The sequence below is a fragment of the Macrobrachium nipponense genome, chromosome 9, assembly GCF_015104395.2.
Source record: "Macrobrachium nipponense isolate FS-2020 chromosome 9, ASM1510439v2, whole genome shotgun sequence".
In the NCBI taxonomy this organism is placed as follows: domain Eukaryota; kingdom Metazoa; phylum Arthropoda; class Malacostraca; order Decapoda; family Palaemonidae; genus Macrobrachium; species Macrobrachium nipponense.
This window is the reverse complement of record NC_061110.1, coordinates 90,436,734-90,451,443: the sequence shown is the minus strand read 5'-3', so window position 1 is coordinate 90,451,443 and position 14,710 is coordinate 90,436,734. Positions and strand designations below refer to the sequence as shown.

Genomic DNA, 14,710 nt, shown 5'->3' with positions numbered 1-14,710 from the left:
TCAGCATTACTGTGTAAAAAAACTCACGGAATTTGATACACCCTTTTCCCGTTTTCCGTTAGTGTTAAAAAAAGTATAACTAATAATCAAGCAGTGGTGCCCATTTCAGAAGATTGAAATAGTTCCTCCCACCCTCCAAACATCTTCTGTATGTCGCCCAAATGTTTCCAAAGTAGGAAATATTTACAATAATTTCAAACAAAACTCTATAAAAGAAATATGAAAGCAGAATCTCGAGGGGTTTAAGTATGTCTATTTTGCATCTTTTGAAAAGCTTTATACATAAATGAGCATTTCTGAAAAAATACTGCATAAAACATGCCATGGCAACATTACCTGATGGAACTGTCAAGAAAATAAATTCAACAAAGCTAAAAATCAATTGTGGGGGTTTCAAGAACTTATTCATTACCTCAGAAATAAGAAGGAAAGACTATCATACAACAATCTCTCTTACAGATTATGACTGGGTTTCTGCTACTGGTGTTACCAATTCCTTGAGACCAGTCTAGTGTATTTTATACTATCTACTACTCAACATGGCCACCTGTGCTAGCTTACAGATCTTAATTCTAAATCAAACTTCAGCACAAGCATCGGCTCTTATCATTATTAGAAAAATATGCTAATTATGCTAGTTCATTCCAAAGGAAATCCTAATTACAGTACTATTTTGTTGCTTTTACTTACCATTACAGTATATAATAAACGGCCCCCTCCCGCCCAATGTGACCATTTTGACGTGGTGAGGGGGCTCTTGAACCCAAGGAATTAGTTCCCGGGTTTCAGTCCAAGAGTCTCGTATATTATCATGTATATATTTGAAGTAATATTGTGAATTTTTTCACTTTGTAAAATTTATTGGACCTAACAAGGAATGGGTTTATTTCCAAAGCTAAATAGTGGGAACTGTGGTGGGACCATCAACTGTCCAGTAATGTTCGGACCTGAGTTGAGGAACTATTCTGCAGGACTGGACCACGGGTTCCAGGAGGATCTGGTTCTGGGTATAGGACTCTCCGCATTCTATCCAGTTTGCCCATAATGTGATAAGGGTGGGGATGACTGTATTCTTGCAATACTCTCAGTCCTATCAAGCAGGTTTGGCTTACACTTGGGCCACTCTAATCATGTTGTAACATCCCCTGTGGAGTTGGGTAGGGAGTCGGTTTCTCACTTGTGCCATTGGTGGAAGAATAAACTCCATGAAAGGCTGATGATATCTTTTTAAGGTTTTCAGGTTCATTTATTTTTTTCCCTCCCCTCTCAAATCTTTATGCCTAGCAGTTGTAAGGATTCGAGTGCCTCTGGCCCCTATGATGGTGCTTTTCTGGCACAGATGACGACCTCCGCACCCACCATGGAGATTCAAAAGTCTCCAAATGTTGATGACTTCTCCTAAAATGATATTGTTATGATACAATAAAGTTTTATGCATACTTACCTGGCAGGTATATATATAGCTTATCCTCTTGATGCACTGGCAGAATTTCAAAACTCGCAGCAACCGCTAGTACACTGGTAGTTCAGGTGATGGCCACCCCGTTCCCGTGGCGCTGGTACTTGGAACTATTCCCGTTTTCCTCAGATTTTCTCTGAACCCTGTCTCCTGAGGGGAGGAGGGTGGGAATTTAATTATATATACCTGCCAGGTAAGTATGCATAAAACTTTATTGTATCATAACAATATCATTTTTATGCATGACACTTACCTGGCAGGTATATATATAGCTGATTGACACATTTGGAGGTGGGTCATAGACAGCAACATCGTCATAATTAAAAAATTAACTAATTTTTAAAATTACTTATTAAGTTCCTTACCTGCTAAGGTAGCTGACTTCGTAGGTCCTGCCTCTTAGCCTGCTAAACCTTAGTAGCTCTCAACTAGGATATGACCTGTTTGTTGAGAAAGCTAACAACAAGGGTCTGACAACTGGACATGACCAATCTGCTGACAGAGAACCCTAGCCCTCATTTACCACGGGCATTCATGCTAGGAAAGTTAGTCACCTGAACCACACACACATACAATAATAAACACTACACCAAAAAACTGAGAGCTGGTATTAACCTTCTCAGACAACCATAAAAAACACTATAACCTCATTAAAATAAAAACCTAGCATGTTATTAGGTTATTGGGGTGGGGGAAACTCCTTTGCCCAGTACTGTACCTGAGGATACGTACGGGCCTAACGTTTGACAATTATCAAAAGTTGTCTTCACGTCTCTAAGGTAATGAGAGGCAAACACCGAGTTTGTCCTCCAAAACGTCGAATCTATAATGCCCTTGAGGGCTAAATTTTTCCTGAATGCTAAGGACGTAGCTACTGCTCTCACCTCATGAGCTTTAACCTTAATCAAGCCGAAGCATTCTTCCTGACAAAGTAAATGAGCTTCTTTAATGACTTCTCTTACAAGAAAGCCTCGCGTTTTTAGACATAGGTCTAGTAGGATCTTTAACAGAAACACCACTGAGAACATGAAGTCCCCCTAATGCTTCTTGTTCTTTCTACGTAAAACCGTAAGGCTCTTAACTGGGCAAAGAAACCCCTTTCTTGTTCTTGACCTACTAGATCAGCCAGTCCTTCAATCTCAAATGATCTTGGCCACGGATGCGAAGGATTCTCATTCTTTGCTAAGAACTCCTGTTGAAAAGAACAACTGCTTTGTTGTGCTTCCAACCTACTTGCATGTCAAATAGCTTGCAGCTCGCTAATCCTTTTAGCTGTAGCTAAGGCTACTAGAAAATAGTCTTCTTCGTTAGCTCTCGCAAAGACGCACTGCCCATAGGTTCAAACCTATCCGTTTCCAAGAACTTGAGAACGACATCCAAATTCCAAGAAGGAGTTCTGCAAAGTCGATCCTTCTTTGTATTAAAAGATCTGAGAAGATCTCTAAGATCTGCATCGTTGGACAGATCTAAACCTCTGTGCCTAAACACTGCAGATAACATACATTTATAACCTTTAATTGTCTGATTAGCCAAACCCAGTTCCTTCTTCAGATACAGAAGGAAATCTGCAATTTGTGTCACAGAGGTACTGGATGAAGAAATCTTCCGAATCTTACACCATTTACGGAAGTTCTCCCACTTCGACTGGTACACTTTGATAGTTGATGGCCTTCGTGCTCTTGCAACTGCCTTCGCTGCTTCTCTAGAAAACCCCCTCGCTCTGACAAGTCTTTCGATAGTCTGAACGCAGTCGTGTAGACCAGAGCGAGGGTTCTGTGGAACCTGTCGAAGTGGGGTTGTTTGAGAAGATCTACTCTCGTTGGGTAGACTTCTCGGAGAATCCACTGTCCATTCCAGTACCTCTGTGAACCACGTTTGGGCCGGCCAGTATGGGGCTATCAGAGTCAGCCTTGTTCCTCAACTTTCTCTGAATTTCTTCATTACCCTTCCCAAAATCTTAAACGGGGGAAATGCGTACGCATCTAGACCCGTCCAATCTAGTAGGAAGGCATCGACTGCGACTGCAAGAGGGTCCGGGATTGGAGAACAATAGTTCGGTAACCTCTTCGTCGCTGCGGTAGCGAAAAGATCCACTACTGGTGTGCCCCAGAGCTTCCACAGTCTCTGTAAGGTCTGTAAGGTAAGGACGATGCAACATCCACTCCCGTGGAAAGCACTTGTCCGTCCCTGCTCAACAGGTCCGCTCTGACGTTACTTCTCTCCTTGAATGAACCTGGTGAGCAGGGTGACGTTTTCTCTCTCCGACCACAGAAGAATCTCCTTCGCCAAGTTGCAAAGGGACAACGAGTGGGTTCCTCCTTGTTTTCGTATATATGCCAGAGCTGTGGTATTGTCCGCGTTGATCTGCACCACTTTGCCGCTGATCCACGGTCTGAACGCTTTCAGAGCCAAGAAGATCGCCATCAGTTCCTTCCTGTTTATGTGCCATGCTTTCTCTTCTTCGTTCCAAAGGCCTGACTCCTCCCGAGGGCCCAGCCTGCGTCTGACGCGTCGGAAAATAATATCCGGTCTGGGTTCCTCTGCTGGAGTGACGTACCCTCTGACAACCTCCCCGGAACTAGCCACCACTTTAATTCCTCCTTTATCTTTGAAGGAATTGGAAACCGGAAGGAATCTGGTTGCGATCTTCTTGGCCAGACTTCATTCAGAAAGAACTGTAAGGGCCTCATGTGAAGTCTCCCTAGGGAAATGAACCGCTCTAACGAAGAGAGTGTCCCCAGCAGGCTCATCCACTCTCTCGCCGAGCATTGGTCTTTCAATAGGAATTCTTGCACTTTCCGAAGGCACATGGTCTGCCTTTCGGGTGACGGAAAAGCCCGAAAAGTCACTGAGGATATCAGAATCCCCAAATAAACTAGCTCCTGAGAGGGGATCAACCGTGACTTTTTCAGGTTTACCATCAGACCCAGCTGCTGAGTTAAATCCAATGTGATGTTCGTGTCCTCCAGACATTGCTGTTTTGATTGTGCTCTTATGAGCCAATCGTCGAGGTAGAGAGAGACTCTGACTCCTAACAAATGAAGCCACTTCGCCACATTCGACATCATTCTTGTAAAAATTTGAGGATGCCGTGCACAGACTGAAGCAAAGAAAGGGGCTTGAATTGATAAATCCTGTCCTGGATCACGAATCTCAAATATTTCCTGGACCTTGGATGAATCGGAATATGGAAATACGCATCCTGAAGGTCCAGCGTTACCATCCAGTCCCCTGGTCGTACCGCTGCCAGCACTGAATCGTTCGTCTCCATCGTAAACTTGGTCTTTTCTACGAACAAGTTTAGCTGACTTACGTCCAGTACTGGCCTCCAACCTCCTGATGACTTCGGTACTAGAAACAGACGGTTTGTAAAACCAAAAACCTGGGGATTCGTGATCCAGAACCGGTTCTATGGCCCCCTTTTCTAACATGCTGACAACTTGATGCCCAAAGAGCCTCTCTCTTCTCTAAATTGATGTAATGAGCCCCTAGGGCTCTCGGAGCTGTAGCGAGAGGTGGTTTCTTGAGAAAGGGGATCTTGTATCCTTCCTTCGCTACCTTTACAGACCAAGGATCCGCTCCTTTGCTTTGCCAGACTTCCCAGAAGTCTAAAAGTCTGGACCCAACACACGTCTGGAGGACTTCTGAATCATTGCTTGGTTGAGGTTTTCGAACCTCTTTTGGCTGGAACTCTTTTCCCTCTAAATGCTGGTCGGGAAAAAGTCCTACCCCGAAACGGGAAAGGGTGCTGTGATGTTCTTGTATCCTTCGGAGTCTTCTTCATTACATTAGAAGGTAAATACTTCCTTACAGAAGACGTTAGTAGATCCTGAGTAGCCTTCTGAGTGAGGGAGAGCGAGATGTCCTTAATGATATCCTGAGGGAAGAGCTGTCCTGAAAGAGGAGAGAACATCAACTCCAACTTTTGCGCGTTCGAGACTCCTTTAGCAGCGAAAGAGCAAAAAAGATGTCTTTTCTTCAAAACGCCTGCTGTAAAAAGTGAAGCCAGTTCATTAGCTCCATCTCTCAAGGCTTTATCCATACAGGACATGATACTTTTCGGTAACTCGGATTCTGACGAATCTTCCATCTCCGAAGTCCGAGCCAGAGCCCCCAACAACCAGTCAAGAAAATTAAAAACCTCAAAAGTCCGATAGATACCTTTGAGTAAATGGTCGAACTCTGACGAAGTCCACCACACTTTGGCTGAATGTAAAGCATGTCTACGGGAGCTGTCCCACTGTTGGAAAAAGTCTCCCTGGGAGGAGGCAGGAACTCCCAGGCCAAGACTTTCCCCCGTAGCGTACCAAACACCAGACTTAGAAGCCAACTTGGCCGGAGGAAACGCAAAAGAAGTCTTCCCTGACTCTCTCTTCTCCCTTCAACCACTCATTTACACGTTGAAGGGCTTTCTTGGCTGAATAGACAGTCATTTTCAAAAAAGACGATTTCTTGGTGTCTTCGTCTTCGAAATTGAGACAAAGGCGATGGCGGGCCTGAAGGTTGAAAATCTCCTTCAAACAAAGAAAGGAGGCACTCTGTTAGTCTCTTGTAGTCCGAGGAAGGAGCTTCCACATTCTTGTCCTCTTCCGCACTCATCCACAATTCTTCCTCCTGCGAAGAAATATCTTGAAAACCAAGATCCTGATGACTCTCCAAAGCGGGATCCTTATGCAGAGCCTGCTTAGAGAGCGAATGCGGAGCTGTCTCCTTGTAAAACTCCTCTTTTCCTTGTCGAGAAAAAGTTTCCACCTGCTGCCGCCTGCGTCCTCCTGAACGTATGCGTCCACCATGCGTCCATCACTCTTCCTCTTGCGTCCTGCACTGCTTCGTCCTTCTTAAGGGATGCACTGCGTCCTGGCTTGCGCTGCACGTCCTGCGTCCTCTTGGAGGACTTAACCGGGAGAGACGAGTCCTTACATCTAACCGAAGGTTGTTCGGGCTTCTCCCATGATTGGACAATCACTGCTAATAACTCTCCTGCATGTGGCCCGCAGAACTTCCTTCATCTCCGCTTCCTTACGAGACTCCTGATGATGATGAGATCGAGGACGCACCGGGCTAACACGGAGAGGCGAGCGATCCTGCAGTCTACGCAGTGGAGTTCCTCTAAGCGGAGAAACACCTCTCACCGCACCGCTAGTTACTTCCAACTGATGAGAAATCCTCTTCCTTTTGATAGGGATAGCTTCTTCATCCTCCGATGAAAAAATCTCAGGGCTACTCCACCCTTCTTGATCAGCAGCCCTTTCATCCTGTGATGAGGACGGAAAGTATGACCTCTTGAGAGGACGCGATACTTCCGCGAAACGCCTACTCCTTCCTGACGCCGAACTATCCGATGAATAACGGCACTTCCCAGTATCGCCTTTTCCATGGCGTACTGCTGCAGCCTGGGAAGCAACAGGACTGCCTGAAGGGACGACTGATCGCGAGTAAACCCCTCTCGCCTCCCTTCGACTGTCGACATGCCTTCTCCCTCCCGGGTCTGGGAGCTTGACAGAGGTCTCGGTCTAGGAGCACGAGAGGGACGATCAGGCGCCCCCTCCACAAACACTGTCACTAAACACTTCCACTTTGTCTGTTAATCGTTTAATTTGATCTCCCATGGACGCAAGGGCAGTGAACACTTTCACAAGTTGTGGATCAGTAGTATCCTCAGATACAGCAACGGGTGCAGGAGAAACCTGAGGGGAAGGTGCTACGTCTACATGTGAATGAGCTGGAGAAGACACATGCAAAGATTCATTCATAGGCTTACTCGAAGACCACGATCTCTCACTCCTAGACAGATCTTCTAACCCGATCTTTTTCTAATCTCTCAACATACTTCATAAGAGCCTTCCACTCTTTCTCATTCAAACACTGACATTCATTGCACCTATTGTCCCACGTACATACAAACTCCCGACACTTCTTACAAATAGTATGTGGATCTACCGATGATTTCGGCAGTCTCACCTTACACCCTTCTTTCACACAAACTCTTAAACATACTTCCTGAATCAGACATACTAAATCTAAATCCAAACCAAATGCGATTGCCACGCTAACTTCGTGAATACGATACCAATATCCAAAAAGTCAGTCAACGAGCAGGAAATTCTATCAGAGAACCAACAACGATGTTGCCAGTTCGGCTGGCAGAGAAAATCTGAGGAAAACGGGAATAGTTCCAAGTACCAGCGCCACGGGAACAGGGTGGCCATCACCTGAACTACCAGTGTACTAGCGGTTGCCGCGAGTTTTGAAATTCTGCCAGTGCGTCAAGAGGATAAGCTATATATATACCTGCCAGGTAAGTGTCATGCATAAAAATAAATTGATAAAAAGCAGTAATAACAAATCTGATCCCCCTCGTGACTTCCTCTCCCTTGGACCCTCTAGCCATGCTTCATTCATGACGACTTCAATCAAGGACACAGACTTCTCTAAGAAATCTTCATCCAAAGTTAAATGCTCAACACAGCCAGGTTGTAAGTCAAAGATTTACCAGTTAGTTGTGATTATGAAATGATCTCAACAGCTTTGAAATCATTTGGAACTGTTGCAGAAATCAGGATGAACTTTATTGGCAGAGAATCTAAATGGGAAGCTTGGGTTACCTTTAGTAGCCATGATGAGGCTCTAAAGGCTACTAGTTTGATGAGTGCCATACAATTCAATCAAGCTACAGTACGAGGAGCCTTTACAGACAAAGTCCCCAAAGACTTGGGCATTTATTTGGCATCTAAATGGGCTCATGACAAACTGGAGAGAAAGCAGATTGCAGAGTAAGAACTCCTAAACCTATGTGGCTAGAAAATTATGATTACTACAAATTTTGCAGGTTTCTTCAGAAAAAAGTGGGAGGGATAAATAGTAATATTTCTCGTTTTGGGAAGAACACCGTTCTTATACATGCCAAGCCCAAAACCACAGCATATACACTGACCCTGTTGGACATTAAGTGATGAAATGATTACGAAGATCAAGCCCCACTTAAGCTTTAGTTATGGGAGAGGCGTACTATTTAATAAAGAGCTATATGACATGACAGAAGAAATTCATGCACTTCTCAAGAATGCGGCAAGAAGAAGAGCTCAAAGGAGACTTGCCCCTACAATAAGTGTGCTCAGTACACGCATGTGCAAGGCAAGAACAAAGTGCTGGCTCACCTCAGTGTGCCCCATGAGTCTTGGGGAGGAAAAGCCTACCCCGTTGCCTGTGCACACAATCTGAGGACCTCACTTATGCTGGTACTCCTCCCGAATGTGTCCCCTTAAAGGCATGAGAGGAAAAGCTGTTCTGAGGCAACCCCATGTGCAACTGGTCTGGTCTCAAGACCAAGCATAGCGTGCACAAACTCATCCACAAGTGATCTGAAGGATGATGCTTGGACGAATCAGGAGTAGTCCTCTTGTCTAAGTGGGTAAGTGCATGGTAACCAGTACCTGTCCTGCCAGAAGTTTACAAATTAGGCTTGATGGTCCCATTCACCTATTACATTAATCTGATTATACAGTAATCTTGACCAATGCTGTGGAATGCATAGGGACTCTTGTGAAATCTGCCACTCTTAATAATAATAATCAATATAATAGCAGCAACAGCAAACTGTTGTTACTAGGAGACTAATGATGATGATGATGATGATGATGATAATAAAAACTATGCTTTCAATTTAGCTAAACATTCCAATATAATGCAGTATTTCACTTCTTACAAAGATAATTTTATGGTAAGCACTGCATAAGTAAAATATGAAAGATGTTTTACAATACAACACCTAAAAAAGAGGAGCTTTGATATTTCCTCCATATATTGCGCTTGTTTAATTGCATAAATGGGATTCCACCTGGTAGTCCTTAAGAATGATAAATTTTTTATTCAACACTTCAGTAATATGGGGGGTTAGTTAAAAAGTAAATACTGAAAAAAGAAATTTACTAGGAACACTTTCTCAGAATTTAGAGATAAGCAAAACAAGAGCCCAAATGACCTTCTTAAAGGCATTTACATTCATATATATAAAAAAAAAGTATCAATGCACCACAATGGGCATAACAATCCTTTAACTCGTCTCCTAAATCTATCAAAATTAACTTGCGCCAATCCTCCAATACCATTTTTAGTTTGCCTCTTGTTAATGATGATACAATATTAGCAATCAAAATGCAGATCTTCCATACCCTGTAGCAACTGCATCATGATCTCATATACTATTTGCTATTATTTTTAGTTTCTACTTTCAATATAGATCAACACTTACCTTCACTAATTAAGTGGAAATAAATACAAAGTATCTGAACCTTAATAAGCAGAGAAAGGACCAAACAGCCAGGCAGGGTGTACAATAATTATAATATCAGATACATACTTATTGCTACACTGTAACTGCAAAAGGACAGTATCAACAGAGAGTTTTAAATTTTCCCACCTATCCTTGACTCGGAGTATCTGTGTGTAGAAATGTTGAATGTTCTCATAACTCTGCTTGTCCGTGACTGAATAAACCAACATAAATCCATCTCCCTTCCGCATATACTGTTCCCGCATGGCACTAAACTCCTCTTGACCTGCTGTATCCAGAACTGGAAAACAAACAAGAACAAGAATTATACCAAACGTTCAACACTGTCATCTCTTCTCTTGCTGCACAATGAAAGTGAGAATAAACTATTATATGAATTTAGGTTAGAAACTAATGTAGACTTGTGTGCACCAAAGAAAATGAAACCACATAGGGCAGATAAGAAAAACAACAATATTACATTTAAAGTCTGCAGTATACCACAAGTACCAGACAAATATAAATACAGGCAGTCCCGGGTTACAACGGGGGTTCCATTCTTGAGACGCGTCGTAAGCCGGAACATCGTCAAAAATCCTAAGAAAACCTTAATTTTAATGCTTTGGGTGCATTGAAAACTATGTAAAGTGCATTCTTATTGCATTTTTTATAAAAAAAACCCTTCAAATATTGATTATTTTGCATTTTTGGTGTCATATTTCATCTGCCAGATGAGCATTGTAGGCGTCGTAACCCTGGAAATAACGTCTGATGAATATAATTGAGAAGCGCCTTAACCTCGGAACGTTGTAAGCCGAACTCGTCGTAACCCGGGCACTGCCTGTATAAACAGTGTTGAAGCACTTTGAATACGTGTCAATCTAGACCAGGTTGCTTTCCCAACCACTTGCAATCATATCACACAAGTTTATACAATGAGAAAAATAGAAGTAAAACCAGTATAAGATATACTCTGGCAGGTAAAACTCCTGTGAACATCTTATAACATATGGCATACCATACCTACACTTAACTTATGCTTACTGAATAGCCAAGATAGTGAGCTACGTTTCATATTTAGCAATGTGCCAATTCTTTTATATATTTATAAAATAATGTACAACATAAGTGAAATAAAAAGATTTATCATTACTAAAGTTACTTTACTTAAAGAAAGCCTAAATTTGCTTAAATAACATCATTTTCTTAAAATATGCGAACCCTTTTTCTTTAATCTGAAAAGAAAATATTGCAGGCACCACAATATGATTTGTAAGTTTCTGTATAAACTGCATGAAAGTACAATACCTACGTGATAATAATAAAGAAGAGAAACATATGTACTCATAAATTGTGTAACCTACAGTAGTGAAACTTTAAGCTCATGCTGACATTCTTAAGTCATTTCAAATTATAGAATGCTTTTAATGTTTCAATACAGTGTGCCTATTTAATACTATAAGTTCAAGTAAATTGCAAAATGTGAGTGGTGTAACTCAAATAGTATACATAATTATGTTTCAAGTGACTACTTAAGATTTATTGTGTTTTAAATTTTAACTTCAACACAAAAGGTTACATTATATTACTACACAGAAGGTTATGCTATATTCCTAACAAAAGATTCACATGTCAAAATAACTACGTATTGTTAATATAAGATTTCAACATAATAGTAGGATATGTTATGGCACAACAGAAACATACTTGGAATACAGTGACACAAAAGAAGTATGCAGCAATAAATAAGAAACCCTGAAGAAATGACAGTAAACAATAAAAAAACCTTACTGACTATTGAAAACAGAGAGTACTGTAGTAGATTTAGATATGTCTGTTTATAAAGCCTTTTATTTGATGTCTTGAATAAATCATGTTACTTGTAATAAATAAGCAACACAAAAAATTAAATAAAAATGTACTATGTAATGAACATTACTGACAGCCTTCATATACCGTATAGCACAATTACTTGTTAAATCTAACAAAGCCCTGAAAGTAGCACTACTCTGATCAAGTGGCAAATTGTATGATTCTATTAGGTGCTTTAAATAAGATATGATATATATCACATTTTGCAGCCTGTCAAGCAACAAGCATCTTCGAGGGCAGAGGGGAAAAGACCAAAATCAAAGAGCTCCAATAAACTCGTCCAAAGACTATCAACAGGCAGCTACAAAATTATTTTGAAATACCGAGACCACCATCTTCTTCAGATACTTAAGAAGGGCTGCATCTGCAGAGCAAATAAAACCCAAGGGGAGGGGGGGGGGGATTGTAAGGACGTGAGTCAGAGGAACAGGCTAAATGAATAAAGCCATTGGATGAGGGAGCTGATGATAAAGGTAGGCTGCAGAGAAAGAGTAGCCAAGTGGGATAACGGAGAGCAGTCTGGCCATGGACAATCAAATTTTTACCTTTCAAGTCAATGCAAGAGAGAACTCTCTGCTTAGAACAAGAATATTGATGAATAAAGGGTTTTCTAAGGGGTCCACAATAATAAAAAATGATTTGAGTTCGTGTATAATTTTAAAACCCTTTACAAAAAGCTTTCGAACCCTTCCCTGGGTTTTTTTTTTTTTTGACTGAAGAGGAACCCAGGGAAGGGTTCGAAAGCTTTTTGTAAAGGGTTTTAAAATTATACACAAACTCTCAACAATTTTTATTATTGTGGACCCCTTAGAACATTATATATTCTCGCGATAAGAGTTTTTCCCAACAAACAATAAAGGGTTTGTAACGAACAATTTCAATTAGCACTATGATCTTCAAAACTTAAATTCAAAAGCCTTACATAATAGATATCCAAAATCTTTTCAAAATTTTCTTGTTTACAATCAAGCATTTCACAATCTGCAACTGAAATAACTATTATAAGATACCAGTGGTAGATACTTATTGGCTGAAGGATCAAGAGAACAGAAATTTAATAAACAGTAGGTTTGCAAACTAGAAACTTATAAAATAATTCCAAACTGGTTTTCGTGTGATTCTGTAAAATGCATGCATTAGCAATCCATTCAATTTTGTTGGGAATAACAAAGGAATAACTTAAAAAAATATAAAAATAGACATTAACTTTGTCACGTTATCAATAAGTGATGTGTGCGTAGTGTTATAATTTTTTGAAGGCCATATATTTCCTAGCCTCATACAATTCATAGAAGACTCACCATCAAGGATGCACCACTGAGCGTCAACCTCTGTGTGCTGGATGTACGAGTCTTCGATGGTGGGGTCGTAGTCAGTCACAAACAGCCGCTGGAAGAACTGAATGGTGAGTGCCGATTTACCAACACCACCATCCCCGACCACTACCAATTTGAAGGTCGGCAATTTGTCCGATGGTGGTTTTGACATCCTGCTGCTGTTTGTGCTGGCCGACCCAGAGGAGGGCTGGCGTCCCCGTCCCAGTGTTCCTGCTTTGCTCTGACCTCGTTCTATCAACCCTCTCACCCCCTTTTCCCACACTGCTACACACACCTGCAAAATAAATTAAGTGAGATTTTCATGAATGAGAGCATGACTTAGTACTACACACTACTGAAGCAACTTACAGTATAGGTATACTATGAACCTGAAATACTGAAAAAGGCTAACTTGACTAAAATCCTGTCCCCAAGATTAAATGCAACAGATTATGTAAGTGCTTTGCATTCAAACACCTTAACCAACTGAGGAAATACTCTCTCTCCCTCTCTCTTGTGAGGTCATTTTTGTTTAAAGCATATCTGGAGAAAGTGTGAATGGAATCAGGCAGCAAAAAAAAAAAAAAAAAATAATAATAAATTGGAAAATAAATATTAATAAATTTCAATTTGCTGTTTCTATTTTTCTTTTTTTCGAGCTAATGTTGTGAACATTTTCCTGCTAAAAGTAAAAACTACTTGTAAATCTAAGGGTAAAACAATGGTCAAGTTGAATAGACATGTCTTTCAAATTGTTTAGGATTATTTTTTTAACCCCCTATTTTTCCTCAAAACATCCACCCACCCACCCAAATTCAAATTGGAAACTTACGGGACCCCAATATTCAGGGAAAAAGTGTAAGTTTCCCCATACAAATTATTCGGTTTGGTTAAAACTGTCATACTATTTTCCAATGCAGTTGAATTACTTTAGCAAAAACTGATTTGGGGAAATCACTTATGAGAGCACTACAACATTAGGCTCTTACTGGTACTATGTATTAGGACATTTTTTAAATGTTCACTATCCCTCATCCAAAAACTTCGGAGGAAGCCGGGTTCTGGTTTTTGGATTTTTTTGGATTTCGGATATCTTATTTCTAAAAATAACATTCCATAAGACTGAAAAATGCACAGCACAAAAAAAAAAAAATTAAAAAAGGAACTGTAAATTGCGTCTGTAACCACATAGGGATCACCTGAAGAATTGTCACACCCAAACACTTTCAGGGTGATGATCCTTCAGGTGGGAATTTCCAGGGTGATGATTCTTCAGGTGGGAATTTTTTAACTATCTCTTTTGTTTTCAATTACCTTTACATTGGCATTTTGAATTGTTACTGTCTAACTAGCTTTTTTGTTTCTTTAAACTACCACTTTGTAAAATTATAGCTTTCATTCCTCTTCATCTGTTTTTCGTCTTGAAAATTCACTAAGAACTTAACCATGGCCTGTAATACGTTCCAAGATGTGGTTCTTCCACTTTTGTGCGAAGACTCCATAAAAGTTATTTGGTGGTTTCGGCAGAAGAAAATTATAAAGAGTGAAGTTAAGTGTATTTGATCTCTTGTATCGTGTGATCCTTACAATACCTATTGTCCCGAAACATGATTTCATTATATATATTATTTGTACAGAGAAAAATGCTTTTTGTTAAATTACAAGAAGTTATGCATAATACGCAGGATATACACTAGCCTGGACTTCCTAATGCTCGTCTCACTCACAATACATTTCACCAGTAAAACTTGTGTTTGTTAGCGTCTAACTAATTAATAGGCCTAGATATAG

At 40.7% G+C, this 14,710-nt stretch overlaps 1 protein-coding gene across 1 annotated transcript in view; it reads right to left on the bottom strand.

The window, feature by feature from the left end:
* Positions 1-14,710, bottom strand: part of LOC135218663 (ras-related protein M-Ras-like) — a 166,290-nt gene that overhangs the window by 48,647 nt on the left and 102,933 nt on the right. Inside the window, exons 2-3 of the mRNA XM_064255111.1 lie at positions 12,905-13,214; positions 9,879-10,032 (exon numbers count right to left, since the gene is read on the bottom strand). Coding sequence (XP_064111181.1) covers positions 9,879-10,032; positions 12,905-13,214 — 464 coding nt within the window. The remainder of the gene's footprint in view (positions 1-9,878; positions 10,033-12,904; positions 13,215-14,710) is intronic.